The sequence below is a fragment of the Cajanus cajan genome, chromosome 3 (genome assembly GCF_000230855.2).
Source record: "Cajanus cajan strain Asha chromosome 3, NIPB_CcT2T_4, whole genome shotgun sequence".
Taxonomy (NCBI): domain Eukaryota; kingdom Viridiplantae; phylum Streptophyta; class Magnoliopsida; order Fabales; family Fabaceae; genus Cajanus; species Cajanus cajan.
The window spans coordinates 22,064,094-22,084,754 of NC_138519.1; the positions used below are offsets into that span (position 1 = coordinate 22,064,094).

The 20,661-nt window shown below is 31.9% G+C and overlaps 1 protein-coding gene and 1 long non-coding RNA gene across 2 annotated transcripts; both read right to left on the reverse strand.

Annotated features, from left to right (window-relative positions):
* Positions 1-10,479: 10,479 nt before the first annotated feature.
* On the reverse strand, positions 10,480-11,862 carry LOC145955674 (uncharacterized). The gene is made up of 2 exons (XR_014432323.1): positions 11,560-11,862; positions 10,480-10,635 (listed from the first exon to the last, which is right to left on the reverse strand). It is a non-coding gene; the product is annotated as an uncharacterized LOC145955674 (long non-coding RNA).
* A 3,233-nt stretch (positions 11,863-15,095) lies between these two features.
* On the reverse strand, positions 15,096-18,716 carry LOC145956144 (uncharacterized). The gene is made up of 3 exons (XM_083071708.1): positions 18,037-18,716; positions 15,729-16,666; positions 15,096-15,118 (listed from the first exon to the last, which is right to left on the reverse strand). The coding sequence occupies exons 2-3, from the start codon at positions 16,657-16,659 to the stop codon at positions 15,096-15,098; spliced, it is 954 nt and encodes a 317-aa protein (XP_082927834.1). The 5' UTR covers positions 16,660-16,666; positions 18,037-18,716.
* Between the last annotated feature and the right edge of the window lie 1,945 nt (positions 18,717-20,661).

Sequence of the window (20,661 nt, forward strand, 5' to 3'; positions counted from 1 at the left end):
TTTTATTATTCTTTATTTATATGTACTTACTTTAATAATTAACATCTACTTATTTCTATTTAAAATTATAATTTAAATAATTTAATTTTATAATTTATAATGATAATATAATTTATAAAATTATAAACATTTATTTATTGCACACTTATAAATTAAATTTTAACATTTTAAATAAATTATTAATTTATTTATTTACCTTAAATCAAACATATAACATTAAAAAAATGTATTTATCTTTGTTTTATTTTCTAATTATCAACCATTAATAAAATATTAACTTAAAATCTTATCTAATTATATCATAATATTCTCATAACAAATTTAAAACCAGATATTAGTTATACAAAAATATTAAGATCATATAGTAAATTGTCTATAAGATTTTAGTTAAATAATTAAAAATAATTAATGTTTCAATTATATTGTTAATTAGAAAATAATTTATTCCAAAGCTAATTCATTTTTTATATTAATTATTAGTAAAATTTAATAACTTTTAATTTAACAATTAATTGGGTTGATGAAATTCAACACACATCATGAGTTATTGAGCAGAATAACTTTACCAAGAGTTATTTTAAATTTTTTGACAGATTAATTTTGTTTTATAAGAATTTATCTTTGATTAATATAACATTTTGTATATATGATTTAAGAGTAATTAATTTTCAATTTAATAATGGTTAGATTTACAAAATTCAATTTTAATATAAAGCTATTGAGCGGTGTAATACTTAGTAAAAGTCACATTTGATATATATATATATACTATATATATAGATATATATATATATATATATATATATATTAAATGTGACTTTTACTAAGTATTACAGTGCTCAATAACTTTATATTAAATGTGAATTTGGTAAATTCAACCGTTAGATTGAAAGTTCATATCTTTTAGATTATATATACAAAATTTTATATTAATCCAAGATGATTTGGTACTTCATTTCTATAAAACAAAATTGATGTAATATATTCATTTCAAAATACACTAAAATATGAACACTTTGATTACCTTCCAGTTGTTGTTCAATTTTAACAAAATTTGATATACATGTATAAAATGATATGAACTTTTAATTTAACGGTTGAATTTACAAAATTCACATTTAATATAAACTTATTGAGCGGCGTAATACTTAGTAAAAGTTACACCAGTATAATTATAACCCCCTATATTATATATATATATATATATATATATAATTTTAAGCTTATTACTTCTACAAAATAAAAAATTTATTTTTTTCTTCTAAAATATAAAACAAATATTTATGTTAAATAAACTAATATATGCACTAATTATTTAATAGAAAACTCATGAAACACACAAATACGAAAATATTCACACTTGAACTTGCTTACTATAATTTTAAAGACAATACACTAACATCTCTAAGTAGTTTATAAATATTTAAAAATAAATATTATTTATTTAAAATAATTTTTAAGATAAAAAATATTAATTTTAGAAGGTTTAAATATATTTTAGTCCCTATAAGATGGGTGATTTTGATTTTGGTCTTTGTAAATTTTTTTCTTTATCTTTCATCCTTGTAAGATTTATAAAGATTATTTCGTACTTGTAAAATGAGTAAAATATTTTTCTTTGATTTTCATCCCTCTAAAATATAAATTCACTAGCTAGTTTGATTACTTTAAGGTAGATAAATAATATTTATTTTAAAAAACTAAAAGTTTTTTAAGAGGTTTTAAAGATCAATACGATAATGGTACGTAATTGTTATAGGTTACACCTAAGATAATTATTTATATTTAAAATAAAAAATAAAAAGTAGTTAAAAATGATTACATAAAAAATAAAAATTAAAAATAAAAATTCAAATTTTAGAAAATTAAAATAAGAATTAAAAATAAAATTAAAAAAAGAAATTAAAAATAAGAATTAAAAATAAGAAATTTCCAACGGATTTATATTTTCGTTAGAAATTTCTGACAGAAATATAAATCCTTCAGAAATTTTTGATGGAATATTCCGTTAGAAATTTTCCGTCAAAAATTTTGACAGATTTATTTTTTCGTCAAAAATTTCCAATGGAATTTTCTGTCGAAAATTTTCCATCGAAAATTTCTGTCAAAAATTTTCTGTCTAAAATTTCTGACAGATTTATATTTCTGTCGAAAAATTTCTGACAAAAAATTCTGTCGAAAATTATGGATCCGTTAGAAATTTGTGTTTTTCTTGTAATGTGACTTTATTTGGATGCGTATAACTCTCTGTGTTATTTTCTTTGATAGTTGTTGAAGGGAGATGTATGCTGTCATAATGTTTTTGAGTTGTTAGGCAATGCAAGGATAAAAGCTAATTTGGTTATGTTGTTCTAAGGTGTTGTCATGTGGATTGAAAGGTTGTTTAAGGTTGTATGATGCTATGTGGTAAAGTTGGTTCATGTACATGCTATATGGAGTAAATGGTAATTGATTCGTACATGCTTAGGGATGGTATATATGAATGTTTAAAGTAGGTATTCTAATATGATTTAATATGCATGTATATTGATGAGGATAGATGACCTTATGAATCAATTAGTGGATATTTGTGTGTTTAGTAAGATTAACCTTAGGGTGTGATATCATTAGATTGGAGTTGAGGGTGGGGATATATCCAAGCTAGTTGTAGGCTAAGTTATCTAAGTATGATTTTTGATTGTATGGAGTGTTTTCTAGGTCTTGTAATTTCTAGTGGAGGTATAATATGGGTCTATCTATGGTAGATGTTGTGCTTATGTGAGAGATACCTAAGTCAATTAGTGAGTTGAGAGTTTTCTTGTATTAGCTTATTATTATAGGAGATTTATTGAGGAAATTTCTAAGATAACATTACCTTTGACTGGATTGACCATGAAGAGAGAGTTGCCTTTATGTGGGATAGTAAATGAGAGAGTAGTTTCCAAATTCTTAAGGAAAGATTGACTAGTGTGCCTGTGTTAATATTACTGAAGTTTAGTAAGTCTTTTATGGTATATTATGATGCTTCTATGTTGGATTTGAGAGAAATTACCCTACCCATGATCTTGAGTTAGCGACTGTGGTATTCATATTTTAGTTTGGAGACACTACCTATATGGTTCTAAGCTTAAGGTGTTTAGTCATCATAAGAACCTTAAGTATCTTTTGACTAGAATGAGTTGAATATGATAAAAAGGAGATGGTTAAAATTTCTTAAGGACTATGATTTTGATCTTAGTTGTTATTTAGGCCAAGCCAATGTGGTGACCGATGCTTTGAGTAGGAAATCTCCACAGTTATCTTCCCTTATGATTATAAAGATGGATATTTTGGCTCGATTTATGGATTTAAGTTTGACATGTGAGATTACTCCTAGTGGTATGAGGCTAGGCATGATTCGAGTAATTAGTGGATTATCGAAGAAAAATTGGAGAAGTACAATTAGATGATTCATTTTCACTACAAGAAAAAGTGAAATTTCTGACGGATAATTTCCCATGGACAAAAATCCGTCAGAAATTTCCCATGGATTTAGATCTATTGGAAATTTCTGACGGAATTTTTGACAGAATTTTAACTGATGAAATTTCTGACAAAATTTTCCACGGATTTAAATCCGTCTAAAATTTTCGACGAAATTTTCCACGGATTTAAATCCGTTTGAAATTATTAAATAAAATATAAGCCAATTATTTTTCAAATGCAAACAATCTTGATCCCATTGATATGGGTGTTTTCAAAATATAAATATATCGTAATGAATAAGATAAATATAAATCAGAGTGAGTGAGGTATGGCTTACCTATATATAATTATATGTTTAATTAGGTTATTATAAATTATAAACTAATTAGCGTAAATGTGTTTTTTTTAACTTATCTTGAAAAATATCAACACATGACGTCCAAATTTAAGAATAACATATCTTTTCTTTAATTTTAAAAAATCACTCATCTCTTTGAAAATAACGTTATTAATTAAATAAGGGGGGAAAAGTTAAATTATGTTCTGCAAATCATATATATGTATCTATCATTTTTTTCTAAATTACATCCAATATTATGTTATTTTCATGAAAACTTTCATTGATCTTCAATTTTGAAAATAAGATTTTTTTTAATTCATTTTTAAAATTATTAATTAAATTTAATATATATTTTAAATCACAGTGTGCATGATATTTAAAATAAATTTCAAAAAAGTTGAAATAAAGAAATAAGAGATCAAATCTCATTTAATTATTGATATTTGTATTAATAAATTATTTTCTCTTAATAGTATGTAAATAGTATTATCTTATATAAGTAGTTGTATGTGCCACTTAAATAAATAAATAAGAAAATTAATACTCACTTAAAAATTTGAGAAGAGATATACGTTATTGAGAAAAACTTCAAGTAGGGGTTAATGGAATTTTTTCTAGATTAAATCTTCTTTATTTAAAATATAAAACATTAAAGTTAAAATAATTACACTAAATAATTATTTTTGTTCCTAATAACTGATTGATTTAAAAATATCTTTTTAAGTTGTAGTAATTTCTTAAATTTACATTTTATTGATTTCTGAATTTTATATTTAAGTAAATCAGTAAAATATAAAGTAACGAGTATAAATATGCGTATTTAAAACTTCAATGAATCTATATATAGAAAGTAGAGATAAAGACAGAAAAAATGAATGGAAGAAAAAAGTTAAATATATAGTTGTTTGATTATCTATAGTAATAGATAAAGGAAAATATACGTCATCTTGTAACTGATTTTGTCTAAAAAATAATAGATAATCACACCCTTAACTGATTTTTATTTTATATATTCTAATTTTATTTGTAATAATATGATTATATATTTAAATTGTTTAATTTTAATAATTCTTTAAGTATATTTTTGTCTTTTCAGTTAAAATCTTGGAATTTCTATATTTTAATTTGAATTATTTTTTAAGTATATTTTTGTCTTTTTGTCTAAAATTTTTGAATTTCTATATTTTAATTTTAATAATTTTTTATTTCTATCTATATTTTAATTTTAATAATTTTTTATTTCTATTATTTATTAATTCTTTTCTTTTTTTAATGTTTTATAACTATTAAAATTTTATAATTTTAATCTCTATAATTTTTTTAATTTTTTAAAATTTTTTATGAGTTTACATTCTAAGAATGAATTGAAACCCCTCAATCTTTGATTATTAGATAACAACAACATGGATATTCTGATTATTAGACATTATGTTATATAATTCTAGTGATCGTACTATATGTTATTTTTAAATTTAAACTCCTAAACTTTATTTGTTATGTATGACATTTTATTTTGTATGAATGAACTTGTTTTGATTTACATAATTATGATTGATTTAATATCTTTAAATAGGATAACTATTTAATACAAATTTGAATTAAAAAAAAAAGATAATTTTTCACAATTTCCCACAGATTTCTTGTGACACCCTCTACCCCAACATCCATATACAGTAATTAAAAAAATAAATAAATAAATAAAGGTAATTACAACCACGTAAGGGTAAAGAGTTCACATTCATAAACTTAATTCAAATAACATGCCGGTAAAATTACAAAGAAATAAAAACTAAATTTTCCAAAATATATACTTTAATAAATCATAAACAATATCATATTCTAATTCTATCTATGTCACGATGTCACATGTCCTATCAGAGCAAAATCCGACATAGAAGTCTAAGCTCCATCACCCACATCCTCAGCCTCATTGCTGATAATAACCTGTATAACAGTTAGAGAAAACAACATAAGAGAAAAGGGAGTGAGAAACAACTCACTCTGGCTCATAGTGTAGAAATACACACCAGATAGCCAAACACAAACAAGACAGATATATCATAGATATATTAACAATAACATTACATCTCACTCATCCCAGACATAAAAGTATCAATTTATCATCATTTAATAATAAGAATGCACATGCATGGACACGAACGGCCCGTTCCCAAACTGGAACGACCCGTTCCAGAGCTATGAAAATCCAGAATTGTTAATTAATAAATAAATAAATAACATATATATATATATATATATATCAAATGAAAATAATAATTACAATACAATTTAAAACATGATTTTCTTCAAATAATAATTATAACAAAATATCTTAATTAATAATATTATACAAAATAATTTTCATAAATGATTATTATTAAAAACCTTTAAAACTTCAATCAAACCCATTTAATTAATCAAAATAATTATAAGGAAATAATCTTCATAAATACAAAAATAAATAATAATTATTCATAGTATTAGCAGAAAAATTCGGGATGTTACAATTCTCCCCTTCTTTTAAAAATTTCGTCCCCGAAATTTCCTGAAGCAAATAAAAATGGATATGTCTCCTGCATTTGACTTTCTAATGTTCCACCTTAGACTTCTGGAATACTACACACGAATCCACAACTTTCCCTACTCCTCTCTTCACCTTAGACCACCACGCTTCCGCTACGCCACTCTCATACATCTTCCTAAGGTCCTAATCCATCTTAATAGCTGCTAAATGAATACTAAAAGTACTCTTATTGCCTTCTTCTAAGATCATCTTCCTTAATTCGGGATTATTAGACACATAGATTCTATCCTGAAATGACAAAACACCATCAACTTCCACTCGAAAAGGCCTATCTATACCCTTACCAATCCTCTCCACTTGGTTCTCTAAGAAAGGATCTAACTCTTAGGCTCCTCTAATCTCATCCATTAATTCACTAGTCACCTTTGACATACTCAATTCAATGCTTCTAAGGGTAAGTTCACAAATCAAGCTTAAATCTCTAAACTCTTCAATCAAATTTAACCTTTAAATCATCAAAACGATAGATGAAAGATCATCCTACTCAAGGCATCTGTCACCACATTGTCTTTACCTAGATAACAATTGAGATTAAAATCCTAGTCCTTAAGAAATTCCAACTATCTCCTTTGGTCAAAAGATATTTAAGACTCTAACAATCACTAAATACCTCAAGCTTAGAATCATATAGGTAGTGTCTCCAAATCTTAATGTAATATCATAACCACTAACTCATAGATAAGGTAGTTCCTCTCATGAGTTTTCAATTGCCTAGAAACATAAGCTACCACCTTTCCTTCTTGCATCAACAATGCATCCAAATTCATCTTATAAGTACTACTATATACCACAAAAGACTTACTAAAATCCAATAATATTAACACTAGTCAATCTTGCCTTAATAGTTAGAACTACTCTCATACTTACTATCTCACACAAAGACAATACTCCTCCTAGTGAATGTAGTTAAGGGCAATGCTATCTTAGAAATTCCTTCAATAAATATCCAATAATAAACTAATCTCATAAAACTCTTATTCTCACTAACTGGTTTAGATATCTCCCCACTTAAACACAACTTCTACCTGAGACAGATCCATGTTTACCTCAACTGAAATTTACAGGAACTAGAAAACTTATCTCATACAATAAAAAAATAATAATAAAATAAAATAAGATAAAATAAAATAGTAATACTTAGATAACTTAACATACAACCGTCTTGGATATATCTCCACCCTCAACTACAATATGATCATATCACACCCTAAGATCAATCTCACTGACCACACGACATTCACCAATTGATCCCTAAGGTCATTTATCCACATATCAACATACATGCATATTAAATCATATTAGAATACCTACCTTAAACCTTCATATATACCATCCATAAGTATGTACATGAACAACCTTTACCACATAGCATCATACAACCTTAACCAACCTCTCAATCCACATGAAAACCCCCCAAAACATCTTAACAAAATCGATTCTTATCCTTGCATTGCCTACTAACCCGAAAATATTATTACAACCTACTTCTCCTTTCAACAACTATCAAAGAAAATAACACACAGAGAGTTCTACTCATCCAAATGATCTCAAACCTATCTCAAAAGAAAGCTAAGAGAATAATCTACAACTCCTATGAACACATAAGATTCTAGAAAGATCATCTTCTTAGCTAAAAAATTCAAAAACCGCAGCAGATATACTCAGCGCTTACAGCTAGACCTTTGATCACCAAAGTAGTTATAACTGGAGTTCTAGACCTCCGTTTTACCTGATTCTAGTTCCATTGGAAAGATGACGTCGAAGGCTACAACTTTTGTGAAGACCATAAAATCTAAATCTGTCAGTATGGTACTCATCCTGGCACAACAAAACTGCAGCGAAAATATCCTCTACACCAAACAACAATAGTATATCAATGTATTTAAGCCCACAAAAATACCTCAACTTCCAAACTCACACCTCGACTTCATATTCAAGCTTTCCACTACACTCCTAAACAAAAACAACTCACATATTGAATATAAAAGGCTTAGAAAATAAAATACACATACTACCTAAACCATAAAAGGTCAACATGCAACCATCAAACTCTAGAAATCATCGACACTTCAATCTCTCCTTAAGAATACCAAAACTCTAATTCTCAACATACATCATCCTTAGATTCAATCGCTACAACTATAGCTTTCAAAAATTTCACCAATCGTAAACTCTTAATACACTAAAAAAACTCAATTTCTTATCCAAATCTAAGGCCTCAATAGTTCCTACAATATTAGCACAATATCTCGTCTACCACTACTCGCACATATGCTTGCAACACAAGCGATATCACTCAACCACTACTTCTTTCGTAAGCAAGACGTCTCAAACAAATAAGCAATCATAAGAATGAAGAAGAGCGGTCATAATGGTATTAGCTAACACTATCATGACTATCATTCCTCTAATTACAAAATAACAATATCAAACACAACAATATCAACACAAGAAGAACATCATCATCATCAAAGCAAAACATCATCATAGTACACAACAAAAAGGACACAGTCAGAGTACACAACAGAGTCGTGATAAGTACATAACTCACGGCCGATTGGATCGATCTGCTCTGATACCACTTAATGTCACACCCTCTACCCCAACATACATATACAGTAATTAAAAAAATAAATAAATAATTAAAGGTAATTACAACCACGTAAGGGTAAAGAGTTCACATTCATAAACTTAATCCAAATAACATGGCGGTAAAATTACAAAGAAATAAAAACTGAATTTTCCAAAATATATACTTTAATAAATCATAAACAATATCATATTCTAATTCAATCTATGTCCCGATGTCACATGTCCTATCAGAGCAAAATCCCACATAGAAGTCTAAGCTCCATATTGCCCACATCCTCAGCCTCATTGCTGATAATAACCTGTATAACAGTTAGAGAAAACAACACAAGAGAAAAGGGAGTGAGAAACATCTCACTCTGGCTCACAGTGTAGAAATACACACCGGATAGCCAAACACAAACAAGACAGATATATCATAGATATATTAACAACAACATTACATCTCACTCATCCCAGACATAAAGGTATCAATTTATCATCATTTAACAATAAGAATGCACATGCATGGACACGAACTTCACATTATCATGCATGTGGCGCTAGTAAAACATCACATGGCATATTACCGCTAGCAATACACGAAGAATAGTCTAGGAGTACATGTCGGGTCACACCCTCTGCGCACTCTCACTAGAAGGATATACTACCAGAGTCTCGTCGAGATAGCTAAGTCGTGCAAGATACATCCCATGCACACAATGGGCGAGTCTGGGACTTCCAAACCGAGCCATCCTTAAGGACTAATCCCCAAAGCTTTTACACTAGGGGGCCTTCTCTGGCGGTGTATTCCATATCGTACCCTTAAAACACTTATGCAAATGATGCATGTCAATCAATACTATGCATTCTCATATCACATTATCACATTATCTCATCATATTCACATAACCTCTACAGAGCACTTTAATTTATATCAAAACTCGTCTATTTTTAAAATTAAATACATATTTTTACATCTCATCAAACTAGTAATATAACAGAACAATTAGAAATCAAAACAGAAAATATTAATATTTTGCCTATTTCTCATAGGGTTTCCCGCAGGAACCCATAGAGCACTCTAAATCATATCAAAACATATTTATTCTCAAAATTAAACACATATTTACACATTACATTCAACAAGGAATACAATAGAGCAATCAAATAGCAAAACAGAAAATATTCATATTTTTCCTGTTTTTCATAGGGTTTCCCATAGGAACCCATAGAGATCTCAAATCATACAATTAATTGCATATAAGAAAAATAATAAACAAAACAGATACAATTAGGAGAAATCCCTCATACATGAGCATACAAAAAAATACAACAGGATTGGCGGTCAATCCCACTACCGAGCATACAATCACACACCCAGAGCGAGGTTTCTCACTCCCCCCTTACCTCGATGAACTGTGACACCCTTACTACCCCAACACATATATTGTAATAAATCTTTCTTTTACAGTAAAAAGGGTTCACATGAGAAACTTCGAACAACCACGTTAGCAGAAATATAACATATAACACACAAGAGTTTTTACAAATTGTTTTTAAAATAATATTACAGTACCAAATTCACACGAATATTTCGCTCCTAAAAATCCTTTGCCCCGATGTCACAATATCAGAGCATTTCCCAAAATAAAACTGTTGGCATCCTATATGCCACTTGCAGCCGGATCTTCTCCACCTAAAATATCCACAATTTATACGGTGAGAAAAGAAGATATCTATATGCAAAGTACATCCAAACACACCATGTTAAAATCTCATCATATTTTCTTTATTTAATAAAATATTTACAAGCATGTATCATAATTTATCAATCCATCACAATCCATTTAAATTTTATAATTAACACTATCATTTTTACCTTTCCTCATTCACATCAATATAACAATTATCTCAACATCTATAATTCATGCCAATTTCACAATTAACACTATGCCAAGACCTCGCCATATCTGACACAAGTGATACAGGTTAATTGCCTCACTCAACCCACACCAGACCAGGGTCATACCCTCCCTGTAGCATCACTTACCCAGGGGCCATGCCATCCCTAGTCTTTTGGTGTGAGGAAACACAATCACATTACAATCAATACAATCTCTTGCAATTAACCCCATGTCAGGGCTGCCATAAACGACATAAGTGGTGTGTGTTAATTGTCTTACTCATCCCACACCATGCTAGGGTCACGCCCTCCCTGTAGCACCACATACCCAGGGGCCGTGCCATCCCTAGTCATCGATGTGAGACACCACAATCACAATCAAAATCACATTCATACATCAATATCATTAATTCTTAACAAGTAATATAGCAAAAACTTTCATTAATATAATAATCAATAGAATAATTAATATAAACAGTAAAACCCCTCATTATTCCAAAATCTAGCTCACCGCATTTTCCTTACAATTCATTCTTCTTCACAGATCATCATTCCTACACTTAGGCATATTTATAAACCTCAACACAGATAATTTTAATAGAACCAATAATTCTCCAAATCAAATAATTGTAAAATCAATCATAATCCTAAGGAATTCTTCCTCTACCCAATTCCCTCATGTACTATACATATAAATAATCCCCTTTTCCCCCGTACCTGAATAGATAGGAACTTGGGCAGAACCTCCTCCTCTCTTTCCTTAGACAGTAACTGGAACTAGGGCAGAACCTCCACTTCTCTCCTTAAACAATAACCGGAACTAGGACAGAATCTCCTCCTCAAGATTCCTCTTTCTCTCCCTCCTCTTTCTCTCTCTCTCTCTCTCTCTCTCTCTAAAATTTGTCACCCTTCACAGTTATAATTTTTCACCCCCCATGCCTCCTATTTATAGGCAATCTGGGTTACCCGGAACGGCCCGTACCAATTTCGGAACGGCCCGTTCTGGAACCTTCGAATTTGTGCAAAATTTTCAACTGGAACGGCCCGTTCTAAAATTGGAACGGCCCGTTTCCAAAAAGCAGAACGGCCCGTTCTAAAACCAGAACGGCCCGTTCTCACTCTCAGCAGAACGGCCCGTTCTCCCTCCGGAACGGCCCGTTCTCCTTCCGGAACGGCCCGTTCTGGGCCCGTTCCCAACTTAAAATTTCAGTATCTTTTTATTGCTTGGAACGGCCCGTTCCAACTTTGGAACAGCCCGTTCCAAGTTACCCATTTACCCCTCAAACTTTAATAAAACTGCAAAAATGCCATTAATATTTACAAAAATACCCCTAAAACTTAATAAATTTACGAAAAGACTCAATAATAATATTAAAATAATAGGGTGTTACAATTCTCCCCTCCTTTTAAAAATTTCGTCCTCGAAATTACCTGAAGTAAATAAAAATGGATATAACGCTCTCATCTTCTCCTCTAGTTCCCAAGTAGCACTTTCTGGTGTAGCTCCTCCCCAAATAACTTTCACCAAAGGAATTTCTTTACCCCTAAGTTGCTTTACCATTCGATCCTCGACTCTCACAGGGGTTGCTTCCACCGTTAGATTCTCTTTAACCTCAATATGATCCGATTCAATCACATGTGAAGGATCATGGACGTATTTTCGAAGTTGAGAAATATGAAAAACATCATGAAGATTTGACAGATTAGGAGGCAAAGCAATTTGGTAGGCAACATTACCGACTCTTTTTAGAATTTGAAAAGGACCAATAAATCGAGGAGTAAGTTTTCTAGATTTTAATGCCCTGCCAACCCCAGTCCATGGAGTGACTTTTAAGAACACATGGTCACCTTCTTGAAATTCCAAATCCTTTCTCCTCCTGTCAGCATAATTTTTCTGTCTATTCTGAGCTGTCCTCATCCTTTCTTGTATCAATCTAACCTTTTCAGTGGTTTGTTGCACAATCTCAGGTCCTAAGATGATATTATCACCAGGCTCGCACCAACACAAAGGAGTCCTACACCTCCTACCATACAAGGCTTCATAGGGTGCCATACCTATGCTAGAGTGGTAACTATTATTATAGGTAAACTCTATCAAAGGTAAAAGACTATCCCAACTTCCCCCTTGGTCCAACACACAGGCTCTAAGCAAATCCTCTAAAGATTGAATAGTCCTCTCAGTCTGACCATCAGTTTGAGGGTGGTAAGCTGAACTAAGTCTCAGTTGGGTTCCCAAAGCTTGTTGTAGGCTCTCCCAAAACCTAGAGGTGAATCTAGGGTCCCTGTCTGAAACTATGCTAGATGGTATCCCATGTAATCTCACAATCTCATCAATATACAATCTAGCCAATTTTTCTAGAGAATACTTAATGTTAATAGGTAAGAAATGTGCACTCTTAGTCAGCCTATCAACTATAACCCAAATGGAATCATGTCCTCTCCTAGTCCTAGGCAAAGCAACTACAAAATCCATGGAAATGCTATCCCATTTCCACTCGGGTATACTCAAAGGCTGAAGTAGTCCTGAAGGTTTTTGATGCTCTATTTTAGCCTTCTAACACACTAAACAGGCACTCACAAATTCAGCTATATCTTTCTTCATCCTAGGCCACCAGAATATCTTCCTAAGGTCATGATACATCTTAGTTGCTCCTGGGTGAAAACTAAGCTTGCTCCTATGACCTTCCTCTAGGATCAATCGTCTAAGCGTAGGATCACTAGGCACACATACTCGGTCTTTAAATCTTACTACTCCATCTACACCCAAGGTAAATTCTCCTTCAATCCCTTGCCCTATAGCATCACGTCTAGCTACTAGAAATGAATCCACTATTTGTGCTTCTCCAATTTCCTTCAACAGCTCACTAGTCACCCGAGTCATACCTAGTCTCACACTACTATGAGTCACCTCACAAGTCAGACTTAAGTCTCTAAATTGTGCCAAAAGGTCCATCTCCCTAATCATAAGAGAAGACAACTGCAAAGATTTCCTACTCAAAGCATCAACTACCACATTAGCTTTTCCTGGATGATAACTAAGATCAAAATCATAGTCCTTAAGGAACTCCAACCATCTCCTTTGCCTCATATTTAATTCCTTTTGATCAAACAAATACCTAAGACTCTTATGATCACTAAACACTTCAAATTTTGAACCATACAAATAATGTCTCCAAATCTTAAGTGTGAACACCACTGCTGCTAATTCAAGATCATGGGTGGGGTAATTCCTCTCATGTATTTTTAATTGCCTAGATGCATAAGATACGACCTTTCCTTCTTGCATTAACACTCCACCCAAACCCATCTTAGAAGCGTCACAATAAATCACAAAAGTCTTGCTAAGATCAGGCAATACTAAAACGGTGCACTAGTCAATTTTTCCTTAAGGGCTCGGAAACTATCCTCACATTTACTATCCCATACAAACATAACTCCTTTCCTAGTCAAACTTGTCAAGGGTAATGCTAACTTAGAGAATCCTTCTATGAATCTTCTATAGTATCCAGCCAATCCAAGGAAACTCCTGATCTCACTAACTGACTTAGGTGTCTCCCAATTAAGCACAACCTCAACCTTAGATGGATCCACTGCTATTCCCCCACTTGAAATTACATGTCCTAAGAAACTCACCTCCTCAAGCCAAAAGTCACACTTAGACAATTTAGCATAAAGTTGTTTCTCCCTGAGGGTTTGTAGTACTACCCTTAAGTGTTCTTCATGCTCCTCTTTAGTCTTAGAATAAACTAGTATGTCATCTATGAAGACAACTACAAATTTATCCAAGTACGGATGAAGAATCCGGTTCATGTAATCCATAAAAATTGCAGGAGCATTCGTCACACCAAAAGGCATTACTAGGTACTCATAGTGTCCATAACGGGTCCTAAATGCTGTCTTAGGTACATCTTCACTCTTAACTCTAATCTGATGGTACCCTGATCTAAGATCGATTTTACTAAACACACAAGCACCTACCAACTGATCCATAAGATCATCTATCCTAGGCAACGGATATTTGTTCTTAATGGTCACTTTGTTCAACTGGCGATAATCTACACACAACCGCATACTACCATCCTTCTTTTTGACTAGAAGTACGGGTGCTCCCCAAGGTGATACACTAGGCCTCACAAACCCCTTTTTCAACAAGTCTTCTATTTGTTTCTTTAGTTCCACTAACTCTATGGGTGACATCCTGTAAGGTGCAATAGAGATAGGTCCTGTTCCTGGAACTAAATCTATGGAAAATTCTACTTCTCTTCTGGGTGGTAAGCTAGACACATCAGAAAAGACATCCGAAAAGTCACACACAACAGGCAGTTCATTTACCAAAACATTTTTCTCGGAATTCAGAGAAGCTAACAACATGTATACTTGGGCATCTTCTTGCAAAGATACCTTAACTTGGTTGGCAGTCAAATAATCCTTACTCACTTTTTCAACAGACTCCCCAAAAATAATAGATTTACTAGCACAATTCAAAAGGACATGATTGGAAGATAACCAGTCCATACCCAAAATAACATCTAGTTGACTTAGAGGTAAACAAATTAAGTCAACCATGAAATCTCTACCTTCAATAGTCAGAGGACACTTTGAACAGACATCAGAAGTGATTACCGATTCACTAGTGGGTGTTTCGACAATTAACTCAAAAGACAAGGAAGAGACAGGTAATTTTAGTTTAGACACACACGCATGTGATATGAAAGAGTGAGTCGCACCAGAATCATATAAAACGGTTAAAGGAGTTCCATTAATGAAACACATACCCTGAATTAAGTCTTCGGATTGAGTAGCTTCAGCACCACTCAAAGCAAATACTCTTCCTGTGGTTCGAGGTTTGCTAGCGCTTCCTCCAGCCTCTGTTATTTCTTTCATACTCTGAGGGCATTCACTAGCTTTATGTCCCTCTGCTTTACATTTGAAGCATATCATTATCCTTTGCATCCGACAATCAACTGCCCTATGACCTGGCTTTCCACATTTAAAACAGTTGTTGTGTGGAACAAAACCCACACTTCCCCTTCCAGAAGTTTGGCTAACCATTGGAACTTGGCTTCTTTGTTGCGTAGAACCTTGATGATTCACCTTAGAACTTGAGTCCCCTACAAACTTGGTATAAGGTTTATTCTTATTAGCTGAACCAAACTTAGTATTTCTCATCGGTCCTCCACTCTTATAATGAGTTACCCTAGCTCGGTTGTCCTCATCAAATACTCTGCACTTGTTTACCAATTCATGGTAGTGAGTAATCCCTTGATAATTGAACACTTGTTTGATCTCAGGGCGAAGACCGCTCACAAACTTCACGCATTTGTCCTCCTCATTGTCTACACCATCATACATAGGGCAAAATCTAACTAAGTCTTCAAATTTAGTCACGTATTCAGCCACAGAATTCTCTCCTTGTTTCAATTCAAGGAATTCCACCTGTTTCTTATGTCTCACATCTCGGGGAAAATATTTCTCCAAGAACAGCCGCTTGAAGTTATCCCAGTTTACTTGAGTTCCCGCAGCCATCATTCTTTGCAAAGCACCTTGCCACCAGATGCCAGCCTCTCCAGAAAGCATAAAAACAGCCAAAGTTACCTTCTGTATCAAAGGACATCCCATAGCTTGGAATATCTTTTCAATTTCAAAAATCCAATCAGCAGCTCCATCAGGATTATAGCCTCCACGAAAGCTTGGCGGATTATTTCGCTGAAATCTCTCTAGCCAATCTATCTCTGGTCGTTGGTTCAGATTACCAATAGCCTGAGCCATCGCTTGCAGAGCATCAGCGATTGCACGATCGTTTCTACCTCCTGCCATTGTTTTTCTGTCCTCCCAGAAAAGTTAACAATCATACTCTAAAACAACAAATTTAATCAATCGTTTATATCAATAAATTCAACAATCAATTTACTACACCATTCATCTACCAAACAAGCATAGCAGACTCATAACTTACGGCCGATTGAATCGACATGCTCTGATACCACTAAATGTGACACCCTTACTACCCCAACACATATATTGTAATAAATCTTTCTTTTACAGTAAAAAGGGTTCACATGAGAAACTTCGAACAACCACGTTAGCAGAAATATAACATATAACACACAAGAGTTTTTACAAATTGTTTTTAAAATAATATTACAGTACCAAATTCACACGAATATTTCGCTCCTAAAAATCCTTTGCCCCGATGTCACAATATCAGAGCATTTCCCAAAATAAAACTGTTGGCATCCTATATGCCACTTGCAGCCGGATCTTCTCCACCTAAAATATCCACAATTTATACGGTGAGAAAAGAAGATATCTATATGCAAAGTACATCCAAACACACCATGTTAAAATCTCATCATATTTTCTTTATTTAATAAAATATTTACAAGCATGTATCATAATTTATCAATCCATCACAATCCATTTAAATTTTATAATTAACACTATCATTTTTACCTTTCCTCATTCACATCAATATAACAATTATCTCAACATCTATAATTCATGCCAATTTCACAATTAACACTATGCCAAGACCTCGCCATATCTGACACAAGTGATACAGGTTAATTGCCTCACTCAACCCACACCAGACCAGGGTCATACCCTCCCTGTAGCATCACTTACCCAGGGGCCATGCCATCCCTAGTCTTTTGGTGTGAGGAAACACAATCACATTACAATCAATACAATCTCTTGCAATTAACCCCATGTCAGGGCTGCCATAAACGACATAAGTGGTGTGTGTTAATTGTCTTACTCATCCCACACCATGCTAGGGTCACGCCCTCCCTGTAGCACCACATACCCAGGGGCCGTGCCATCCCTAGTCATCGATGTGAGACACCACAATCACAATCAAAATCACATTCATACATCAATATCATTAATTCTTAACAAGTAATATAGCAAAAACTTTCATTAATATAATAATCAATAGAATAATTAATATAAACAGTAAAACCCCTCATTATTCCAAAATCTAGCTCACCGCATTTTCCTTACAATTCATTCTTCTTCACAGATCATCATTCCTACACTTAGGCATATTTATAAACCTCAACACAGATAATTTTAATAGAACCAATAATTCTCCAAATCAAATAATTGTAAAATCAATCATAATCCTAAGGAATTCTTCCTCTACCCAATTCCCTCATGTACTATACATATAAATAATCCCCTTTTCCCCCGTACCTGAATAGATAGGAACTTGGGCAGAACCTCCTCCTCTCTTTCCTTAGACAGTAACTGGAACTAGGGCAGAACCTCCACTTCTCTCCTTAAACAATAACCGGAACTAGGACAGAATCTCCTCCTCAAGATTCCTCTTTCTCTCCCTCCTCTTTCTCTCTCTCTCTCTCTCTCTCTAAAATTTGTCACCCTTCACAGTTATAATTTTTCACCCCCCCATGCCTCCTATTTATAGGCAATCTGGGTTACCCGGAACGGCCCGTACCAATTTCGGAACGGCCCGTTCTGGAACCTTCGAATCTGTGCAAAATTTTCAACTGGAACGGCCCGTTCTAAAATTGGAACGGCCCGTTTCCAAAAAGCAGAACGGCCCGTTCTAAAACCAGAACGGCCCGTTCTCACTCTCAGCAGAACGGCCCGTTCTCCCTCCGGAACGGCCCGTTCTCCTTCCGGAACGGCCCGTTCTGGGCCCGTTCCCAACTTAAAATTTCAGTATCTTTTTATTGCTTGGAACGGCCCGTTCCAACTTTGGAACAGCCCGTTCCAAGTTACCCATTTACCCCTCAAACTTTAATAAAACTGCAAAAATGCCATTAATATTTACAAAAATACCCCTAAAACTTAATAAATTTACGAAAAGACTCAATAATAATATTAAAATAATAGGGTGTTACATGAACAGGGGTTGAAATTGAAGCAGGATCTCTTGAAAGTGTAGGAGAAAAAGGGTCAAAAGTGAAAAATGCATTTTTTTTGGAATGCCGGAACGCATTTATAGGCATTAGGCTGCGGCCAGAACGACCCGTTCCAAATCCGGAAGGGCCCGTTCTGGGCACATAGAACATGGTCAAAAATCTCTCCCAGAATGGCCCGTTCCAAAACCAGAACGGCCTGTTCTGAGTCAAGACTTTGTCCTTTAAAACCACATCTGGAACGACCATTTTCCAAAGTGGAACGGCCCGTTCTGGGTTAAAATTTTACCCACGCATGCTTGATTTGGAACGGCCCGTTCCCAAACTGGAACGGACCGTTCCAGAGCTATGAAAATCCAGAATTGTTAATTAATAAATAAATAAATAACATATATATATATATATATATCAAATGAAAATAATAATTACCATACAATTTAAAACATGATTTTCTTCAAATAATAATTATAACAAAATATCATAATTAATAATATTATACAAAATAATTTTCATAAATGATTATTATTAAAAACCTTTAAAACTTCAATCAAACCCATTTAATTAATCAAAATGATTATAAGAAAATAATCTTCATAAATACAAAAATAAATAATAATTATTCATAGTATTAGCAGAAAAATTCGGGATGTTACATTTCCCACGGATTTATCCGTGAGTAATTTCCCACGGACTAATCTGTGGGTAATTTCCCACGAGTTTATCCGTGGGAAATTATCCATGGAAAAATTCGTGGGAAATTACCCACGGATTAGTCCGTGAGAAATTACCCACGGATTAGTCAATGGGAAATTACCCACTGATAAATCCGTAGGAAATTCGTGGGAAATTCTATGAAAAATTATTTTTTTTTAAATTCAAAATTGTATTAAATAATTATCCTATTTAAAGATATTAAATCAATCATAATTATGTAAATCAAAACAAGTTCATTCATACAAAATAAAATGTCATACATAACAAATAAAGTTTAGGAGTTCAAATTTAAAAATAACATATAGTACGATTAGTAGAATTAAAGATTGAGGGGTTTCAATAAATTCTTAGAATGTAAACTAATAAAAAATTTTAAAAAATTAATTTAATTATAAAATGAGTAATCCAAATTATATTTATAAATCAAAAAGTAAGATAAAATTATAGAAATTAAAATTATAAAATTTTAATAATGTTATAAAACATTAAAAAAAGAAAAGAGTTAATAAATAATAGAAATAAAAAATTATTAAAATTAGAATATAGAAATTCAAAAATTTAAGACAAAAAGACAAAAATATACTTAAAAAATAATTCAAATTAAAATATAGAAATTCAAATATTTTAAGTGAAAAGACAAAAATATACTTAAAAAATTATTAAAATTAAACTATTTAAATATATAATCATATTATTACAAATAAAATTATAATATATAAAATAAAAATCAGTTAAGGGTATGATTATCTATTACTTTTTAGACAAAATCAGTTACAACATTACGTATAACTCTATATTAAATGTGAATTTTGTAAATTCAACCGTTAAATTAAAAATCTTTTACTCTTAAATCAGATATACAAAATGTTATATTAAACAAAGATGATTTCTTATAAAAGAAAATTAAATCTGTTGAAAAATTTATATTTTTGATGAGAAATTTTTTGTAGGAAAAGCTATATTATTGATGAAATATTTCAGACAAATTTATATTTGTAAAAAATGTAAGAACTAGTTTTAAATTTGATATGAAAATATTATGATATTATTAGATAAGATTTTAAGTTAGTATTTTATTAATGGTTGATAATTTAAAAATAAAACAAGGATAAATACATATTTTGAATTTTATATGTTTGATTAAAGATAACTTACAAAATAAATTTCGGTAAAGTTATTCCGCTCAATAACTCATGGCGTGTGTTGAATTTTATCGATCAAT